The sequence below is a fragment of the Calidris pugnax genome, unplaced genomic scaffold (genome assembly GCF_001431845.1).
Source record: "Calidris pugnax isolate Ruff unplaced genomic scaffold, ASM143184v1 scaffold29, whole genome shotgun sequence".
In the NCBI taxonomy this organism is placed as follows: domain Eukaryota; kingdom Metazoa; phylum Chordata; class Aves; order Charadriiformes; family Scolopacidae; genus Calidris; species Calidris pugnax.
The window spans coordinates 1,253,776-1,262,733 of record NW_015090768.1 but is presented as its reverse complement, the minus strand read 5'-3'; the positions used below and the strand labels follow the sequence as shown (position 1 = coordinate 1,262,733).

Genomic DNA, 8,958 nt, shown 5'->3' with positions numbered 1-8,958 from the left:
GGGTTTAATATTTTTCCTAGAACTTTTTTTTTTTTTTTTTTTTTTTTTTTTTTTTTTTTTTTTTTTTTTTTAAAAAAAAAAAAAAAAAAAAAAAAAAAGTGTTTTGAATAACATTAAAAAGTCTCTTTATTGTATAAATAATAAAAACGTCACCTTATTGTAATTAAGTTGCGTCGTCTTTTACTGCTGGGAAGGAGCTGGGGTTTCTGAACCCACCGTGTGTGTGAGGGGAAGGGGATGGTGGTTCCCAGTCCCTAAAGAAGGGGGGCTCCAGGAAAGCTGGGGAGGGACTCTGGATGAGGGAGGGGAGCCCTAGGAGGAGGGGGAAGGGTTGGACCCTGACAGAGGGGAGATGGAGCTGAGCTGTGGGGAAGAACTTGTTTGGTGGGAGGGTGGTGAGAGCCTGGCCCAGGTTGGCCAGAGAAGCTGTGGCTGCCCCATCCCTGGAGGGGTTCAAGGGCAGGTTGGAGGGGGCTTGGAGCAACCTGGGCTGGTGGGAGGTGTCCCTGCCCAGGGCAGGGGGTGGGATGAGACCATCTTTAAGGTCCCCTCCCACCCAAACGAGTCCGTGACTCTCTGATGCTCTAATTACCCGATATGGCAGAGACCTGAAAACTGAAGAACTACCCTTGTCCAGCTGTAGCTCCTGTGAGACATCGGATAAGAAAAGGGGTGACCATGAGCATGTGAAGAAAAGCTCAGTGTTTGCTTCTTTTTTTGGTACAATAATACAAATCACATGGGGATGTTGGGGAAACAAGGGGAGGGTTGGGGAGGTGAGGGCAGCAGCAGTTCCCTCACCCACCTCGCTCCAGAATAGCTCCTGACATGGTCCAGCTCTAGAGACAGGACCACCCCGTCCTTCTAAAAGGAAACACCTTGCTCCTTCCTCTTTTCCTTCCTCTTCCCCTTTTATCCTTTCCCTCCCCTGTCCCTTGCCCTACCTTTTTTCCTTCCCCTTCCGAAGGTATCTCATTGTCACTGGCCAGAAAACTTAATTATAGCCCATGCTTTAAAAAAATAATCCCCAAACCATCCATCTGACAGCAAACATTTATTGTCTCAGTGCAGATTCCAACACTGACCCCCTTCTCCATGCACAGGGTTTCCCCACGTCCCCTCCCCACCCCCTGTCACCAGCCCCTGGCTCAGGGGCTCCAGCCACTGTCACACACCGAGGGGTGACAAGGCTCAACACCCTCCAGGAGAGCATAAAACAGCCACACAACACTCTGCTACTTCTGCCTTTGGCTCAAATACTTTGATGTTGACAATTCTTTTTTAAAAAGGGGTTGTGGCTCCCTCTGAAGGCGCAGGGGCTGGTGGTCGTTGGTACAAGAAGTGTAAACATACATTGTGGGATTTTATAAAAAAAATGCACTTTTGAAACGTGCGGCCTCGAGGGGAAAATGTCTGATGGGAGAGTTCGTTCTTCAGGTGCAAACTCCAAACAGTGGCACAAAGGTACTGTGGCAGGTAACAGGGGGCTGAGGAGGGAGGAAGAAAGAGGAAGAGGAGGAGGAGGAGGAGGAAGGCAGCCAAACCTGGAGGCGTTTGGATCAGGTGGGGATGCGGCTCCGCAGATACTCCAGCACGGCGGCGGTGCCTCGGGCCAGGACGGCCGCCCGCGGGGTGCGGAAGGGGTTCCCCTCCAGCAGCAGGGTCCTGCAGGAACACACACTTATGACTGACTCTTGTAGAGCTTTTTCCTTCTACCAACCCATCCCCGCCCTCCACAGAGACCTCTGAGCCTTCTGAAATCCCCCGTTCATCCCTCTTCTGTTCTGCTACGGGGATGTCACTTTCTGCTTCCCTCCCTCTCACTGTTCTCTTCTGCAGAGACGTGGGGATTTTCGTTCATGCTAATAAATCAGTGCTGGTGCATTACTGCAGACACACCACGCTCCTCCAGCAAGAGTGAGAGAAAGAACATCTAAAATATAGAAATGGCACAGTCAAAGGGGAAAAACACCATCCACCCCCTGCCCTACCTGCTCCTGGTCTGCACAGCTCTCTGCGGAGGTTTGTGCTGGGGGCGGTGTATTTTTGGGTAATATTTTTTAAGTCCCACTAGAAAGTGCACTTTAAAGGGGAGAACCAGAGGGACCAGTAACTTGTTGTGTTTGAGAAGAGAAGCTGTTTGTGTGTCACTGGTGTGAGGGTGCACACAGCCCCCTCTCTGTATGAGTTACTGGAGTTGGAGAGCGTTCCCCTCTCCCTCACAGCAGGAGACCGGGCTCCCCCACAGGCCCAGCAGCGTCTCTCTGCACCCACCAGGTCACTGGTTTAGGCTCTAACATTAGATTCACACAAACCAACAGCACCTTCCCATTTTTTTTAAAAAAATCCCCCAATTCTCTACCATATTGAGGAAATAGGGAAGAAATTAAATGGTGAGAGGGACCCTTTTTGTGCATCGAGACCGACCAACAAACACACCACCAATGGCCCCTCTGAAAATAAAGACTTTAAGGGTCTGGAGCGGGTCCAGAGAAGGGCAACAGGGTTGGTGAGGGGTCTGGAGCACAAGCCTTGTGAGGAGAGGCTGAGGGAGCTGGGGGTGTTCAGCCTGGAGAAGAGGAGGCTGAGGGGAGACCTTCTCGCTCTCTCCAATTCCCTGAAAGGAGGGGGTAGCCGGGGGGGGTCAGTCTCTTCTCCCAAGGAACAGGCCATGGGACAAGAGGAATTGGCCTCAAGTTGCCCCAGGGGAGGTTTAAGATGGATATTGGGGAAAATTTCTTCATGGAAAGGGTTGTGAAGCCTTGGAATGGGCTGCCCAGGGCAGTGGAGGAGTCCCCATCCCTGGAGGGATTTCAAAGCCGGGCAGAGGTGGTGCTGAGGGACATGGGTCAGTGGGGGTTGGGGCAGTGCTGGGTTGGTGGTTGGAGTCTCTGGAAGGTCCTTTCCAACCCGCACCATTCTGTGATTCTACAATTAGCACCTTTTCCTCTGACAAACCAGGCCCTGAAGGAATCAGTCAGGATATGTTTCTATAAAGCAGGTCCCCACAGAAGCACCCACCTCAGCGACTCGCAGTTCCCAAGTTCAGGAGGCACCTGGAGGAGGTCGTTGTTCTGCAGGTCCAGTGTCCCCAGCCTGTCCATGCGCTTCAGCTGCAGGGGGTCTATGGAGCCCACCTGGTTGTTACTGAGCAGGATGGTCTCCAGCGCCAGGATGCGATAGAGGACACCAGGAAATGCTTTAAATCTTTAAGGAAAAGGAGGCAAAGCACTGAGAGTCAGAAATGGGGCGTTAAAAAATGAGCAGCCTCTAAAATCGGACATTTGAATCCCCATCCCTCCCTCCCTCCCTCCCAGTGGCTGCTTTAGGGGGGCTCCTGTTGGCTCCCACTCCTCGACACACTGTTCACAAGGCTCTTTGATCCCTCTTTTAACTGGCTTCCAAAACTTTTGTAGCAGGAAGTTCCAAAAACACCCCCCACTGCCTAAAGAAGTACATTCATTCATCTGTTTTAAGCTCACAGCCAGTCCACCGAGTGCCTCCTCATTCTTACACCACAGGAAAATCACTGAATTCAGCCCAGTTCTTTTGTTATTGTATATATAGAAAATCTAAACAGTTGCTCACCTGTTAAAAGAAAGATTTATCACTTGCAGTCCCGTCAGTGCCTCCATCTCCTCAGGCAAGGATGTCAAAAAATTATTTCTGTGTATCAAACGGAGACAAACAATGATCAGTGACCTCTGCAAAGCCTTGGTTAAGCATCTGCAGAGGCACTGCGGATGAGGGACACAAAAAGCCATCACAGGAAAATAAGGACCTTTCACTAGAAGGTCCCCAGACTTAGAGCTAAATTATTAACCACTGAGATATCTGACCTCGTTCCCTCATCAATCCCATATTATCCCCCATTTCTGCAATCTTCAGCTTAATTCCTCCATCATCAGCACATACATCACTGCATCACAGGGGCTGAGGCTGGTGGGGACCTCTGGAGCTCCTCTGCTCCAGTCCCCTGGGGCAGGTGGCCCAGGACTATGTCCAGGAGGGTTCCGGGTATCTCCAAGGATGGAGACTCCACCACCTCCTTGGTGGTACTTGGTGACCCTCACAGTGAAGTGATTCCTGATGTCCAGAGGGATCCTCCTCTGTGTCACTTTGTACCTGTGGCCTCTGGCCCTGTCCCTGGGCACCACTGGGATGAGCCCAGCTCCATCCTCTCCGTCCCAGCAGGGCTTTGTACCCATGGATGAGACCCCCTGAGCCTGCTCTGCTTCACACTGAGCAGCCCCAGTTCTCCCAGCTTCTCCTCGTGGGAGATGCTCCAGTCCCTTCTGCATCCCTTCGCTGGACTCTGTCACACCACAGGCAGGATACTTTAAATCAAATAAGTCTTTAAATGCAATTTAGCATCTCTGAGACCCTCTTATGACTGAGGCAAGACCTTCCATCACAGCAAGTCTCGGAGCTCATCCACTTGGTTTTCTGTGTTTTTCTTTGACTGATCCCTAAATCCAGGCCACCGTTATTCCAGACCTGCCGCTCCCTCAGCCTTCAGGGAGGCATTTGGGGAAAGGGAGATTAATTTCAGCCCTGCTCTTCCCCTCCAACAGATGGGCTGCTTTAAAAAGAAGGCACGAAAAATAAGTTACCAGGAAAGGAAGTCCAGCACACGTCACAAACCTGAGATCCAAATGTGTCAGCTTACGGAGCAGGCAGAGCTCCAGGGAAACAGAGGAGATTTTATTGAAGCCAAGGTTGACGTCACAAAGCGAGTCCTTCAGCTCCGCAATCCTGAAACCCAACACAAACACGCTTTTAGTCTGTAAGCTCCTGTTTGCCTTCTATTTTCTAAGTTATTGGAAAAAAACCTGCTTTATTCAACAAATCAAGGCCACTCGATGTCGTTTGACAGTTCAGGAGCGGTTCTGTGGATGGAGACAATGGAAAGGTCACCTGGGAAAGCTGCCCGTCCTGGCGCCTCACACTCCATGTCAAGACAAAGCTCAGGATTCCTCTGCTGACATTATCAGGAGAGTAAATTTTCTCTCAGAGATTAGGAGAGTTAAACATTCAGCACACCTGGGTCCACGAATGGAAATGAGCCCAGCTCCATCCTCTCCGTCCCAGCAGGGCTTTGTACCCATGGATGAGACCCCCTGAGCCTGCTCTGCTTCACACTGAGCAGCCCCAGTTCTCCCAGCTTCTCCTCGTGGGAGATGCTCCAGTCCCTTCTGCATCCCTTCGCTGGACTCTGTCACACCACAGGCAGGATACTTTAAATCAAATAAGTCTTTAAATGCAATTTAGCATCTCTGAGACCCTCTTATGACTGAGGCAAGACCTTCCATCACAGCAAGTCTCGGAGCTCATCCACTTGGTTTTCTGTGTTTTTCTTTGACTGATCCCTAAATCCAGGCCACCGTTATTCCAGACCTGCCGCTCCCTCAGCCTTCAGGGAGGCATTTGGGGAAAGGGAGATTAATTTCAGCCCTGCTCTTCCCCTCCAACAGATGGGCTGCTTTAAAAAGAAGGCACGAAAAATAAGTTACCAGGAAAGGAAGTCCAGCACACGTCACAAACCTGAGATCCAAATGTGTCAGCTTACGGAGCAGGCAGAGCTCCGGAGTCCCCATCCCTGGAGGGATTTCAAAGCCGGGCAGAGGTGGTGCTGAGGGACATGGGTCAGTGGGGGTTGGGGCAGTGCTGGGTTGGTGGTTGGAGTCTCTGGAAGGTCCTTTCCAACCCGCACCATTCTGTGATTCTACAATTAGCACCTTTTCCTCTGACAAACCAGGCCCTGAAGCAATCAGTCAGGATATGTTTCTATAAAACAGGTCCCCACAGAAGCACCCACCTCAGCGACTCGCAGTTCCCAAGTTCAGGAGGCACCTGGAGGAGGTCGTTGTTCTGCAGGTCCAGTGTCCCCAGCCTGTCCATGCGCTTCAGCTGCAGGGGGTCTATGGAGCCCACCTGGTTGTTACTGAGCAGGATGGTCTCCAGCGCCAGGATGCGATAGAGGACACCAGGAAATGCTTTAAATCTTTAAGGAAAAGGAGGCAAAGCACTGAGAGTCAGAAATGGGGCGTTAAAAAATGAGCAGCCTTTAAAATCGGACATTTGAATCCCCATCCCTCCCTCCCTCCCTCCCAGTGGCTGCTTTAGGGGGGCTCCTGTTGGCTCCCACTCCTCGACACACTGTTCACAAGGCTCTTTGATCCCTCTTTTAACTGGCTTCCAAAACTTTTGTAGCAGGAAGTTCCAAAAACACCCCCCACTGCCTAAAGAAGTACATTCATTCATCTGTTTTAAGCTCACAGCCAGTCCACCGAGTGCCTCCTCATTCTTACACCACAGGAAAATCACTGAATTCAGCCCAGTTCTTTTGTTATTGTATATATAGAAAATCTAAACAGTTGCTCACCTGTTAAAAGAAAGATTTATCACTTGCAGTCCCGTCAGTGCCTCCATCTCCTCAGGCAAGGATGTCAAAAAATTATTTCTGTGCATCAAACGGAGACAAACAATGATCAGTGACCTCTGTGAAGCCTTGGGTAAGCATCTGCAGAGGTACTGTGGATGAGGGACACAAAAAGCCATCACAGGAAAATAAGGACCTTTCACTAGAAGGTGCCCAGACTTAGAGCTAAATTATTAACCACTGAGATATCTGACCTCGTTCCCTCATCAATCTCCCATTATCCCCCATTTCTGCAATCTTCAGCCTAATTCCTCCACCATCGGCACATACATCACTGCATCACAGGGGCTGAGGCTGGTGGGGACCTCTGGAGCTCCTCTGCTCCAGTCCCCTGGGGCAGGTGGCCCAGGACTATGTCCAGGAGAGTTCTGGGTATCTCCAAGGATGGAGACTCCACCAACTCCTTGGTGGTACTTGGTGACCCTCATAGTGAAGTGATTCCTGATGTCCAGAGGGATCCTCCGCTGTGTCACTTTGTACCTGTGGCCTCTGGTCCTGTCCCTGGGCACCACTGGGACGAGCCCAGCTCCATCCTCTCCGTCCCAGCAGGGCTTTGTACCCATGGATGAGACCCCCTGAGCCTGCTCTGCTTCACGCTGAGCAGCCCCAGTTCTCCCAGCTTCTCCTCATGGGAGATGCTCCAGTCCCTTCTGCATCTCGGTGGCCCTTCACCGGACTCTGTCACACCACAGGCAGGTTACTTTAAATCAAATAAGTCTTTAAATAGCAATTTAACATCTCTGAGACCCTCTTATGACTGAGGCAAGACCTTTCATCACAGCAAGTCTCAGAGCTCATCCACTTGGTTTTCTGTGTTTTTCTTTGACTGATCCCTAAATCCAGGCCACCGCTATTCCAGACCTGCCGCTCCCTCGGAGGCATTTGGGGAAAGGAAGATTCATTTCAGCCCTGCTCTTCCCCTCCAACAGATGGGCTGCTTTAAAAAGAAGGCACGAAAAATAAGTTACCAAGAAAGGAAGCCCAGCACACGTCACAAACCTGAGATCCAAATGTGTCAGCTTACGGAGCAGGCAGAGCTCCAAGGAAACAGAGGAGATTTTATTGAAGCCAAGGTTGACGTCACAAAGCGAGTCCTTCAGCTCCGCAACCCTGAAACCCAACAAAAACACGCTTTTAGTCTGTAAGCTCCTGTTTGCCTTCTATTTTCTAAGTTATTGGAAAAAAACCTGCTTTATTCAACAAATCAAGGCCACTCGATGTCGTTTGACAGTTCAGGAGCGGTTCTGTGGATGGAGACAATGGAAAGGTCACCTGGGAAAGCTGCCCGTCCTGGCGCCTCACACTCCATGTCAAGACAAAGCTCAGGATTCCTCTGCTGACATTATCAGGAGAGTAAATTTTCTCTCAGAGATTAGGAGAGTTAAACATTCAGCACACCTGGGTCCACGAATGGAAGCTGCCCCCACAAACCTGGTGGTATCCTTAAAAATCAGCTTTTGTGATTTTCTTGGGCTACCAGAGCTGCAGTAACCTTCCTCCGCGCACAAAAAAAGACTATTTATTCCCATTAGTATCAAGAGAAAGCTTTCCCTTGACTGTGGATGAAGTAACAAGTGCAACAATATCAAATGCTGTGTGATGGGACACAAAACCCATGAAGAAAGGAGGCAGGGAAACTGTTCAGGCCTCCTTAAAAAAACCCACAAGGGATTATTCTGAAGCAGCGGAATTTAAACAGACCCTCAGCTACAGTACAACGCTCTCACCCCATGAAGTGGGGAATCCACAGACTGTCTTCATACAGGAAAAAGATGGCTTTGTAGGGACAACAATACTACTCTGTACCCAAGTCCAAGCACTTCATTGTGCTGAGAAGCCTCTCCTCGTGCAGCTCCACCAGGCCTGGCACAGCGAGAGGGAACACCCCACACAGTGAAAGCCCCATTGAGTGGGGTCAAGTGCCTTTTTACTGCCATCGTCATGTTCATCAACGGAGCCACCCGTGTGCTACTCACACCAGGAACTACAGAGTGACATGGGGTTGGAAGGGACCTCTGGAGATCATCTCCTCCAACCCCCTGCCAGAGAGCAGGTCCCACAGGAACGTGTCCAGATGGGTTTGAATGTCTCCAGAGAAGGAGACTCCACCACCTCCCTGGGCAGCCTCTTCCAGGGCTCTGCCACCCTCACAGCAAAGAAGTTCCTCCTCATGTTTAGGTGGAAATTCTTGTATTCCAGTTTGTGCCCATTTCCTCTTGTCCTGTCACTGGGCACCACTGAAAAAAGCCTGGCCCCATCCTCCTGACACCCACCCTTTCAGTATTTACAGGTGTTGATCAGATCCCCCCTCAGCCTTCTCTTCTCCAGACTCAAAAGCCCCAAGTCCCTCAGCCTCTCCTCGTAAGAGAGATGCTCCAGGTCCCTCATCATCTTTGTAGCCTCTGCTGTCCCCTCTCCAGCAGTTCCCTGTCCTTCTGGAACTGGGGAGCCCAGAACTGGTCCCAGTGCTCCAGCTGGGGCCTCCCCAGGGCAGAGCAGAGGGGCAGGATGACCTC

At 50.7% G+C, this 8,958-nt stretch overlaps 1 protein-coding gene across 4 annotated transcripts in view; it reads right to left on the bottom strand.

Annotated features, from left to right (window-relative positions):
* Positions 1-1,039: 1,039 nt before the first annotated feature.
* The window catches only part of LRRC40 (leucine rich repeat containing 40), a 31,485-nt gene continuing 23,566 nt past the window's right edge, over positions 1,040-8,958 (bottom strand). For 3 of the 4 annotated variants that reach the window (XM_014937789.1, XM_014937816.1, XM_014937806.1), the window contains exons 12-15: positions 4,645-4,755; positions 3,589-3,666; positions 3,022-3,207; positions 1,040-1,665 (exon numbers count right to left, since the gene is read on the bottom strand). In XM_014937789.1, coding sequence (XP_014793275.1) covers positions 1,560-1,665; positions 3,022-3,207; positions 3,589-3,666; positions 4,645-4,755 — 481 coding nt within the window. In that variant the 3' untranslated portion in view covers positions 1,040-1,559. Of the gene's footprint in view, positions 1,666-3,021; positions 3,208-3,588; positions 3,667-4,644; positions 4,756-5,818; positions 6,005-6,385; positions 6,464-7,441; positions 7,553-8,958 lie in introns of all 4 variants that reach the window. The other variant, XM_014937796.1, reaches the window with a different exon arrangement.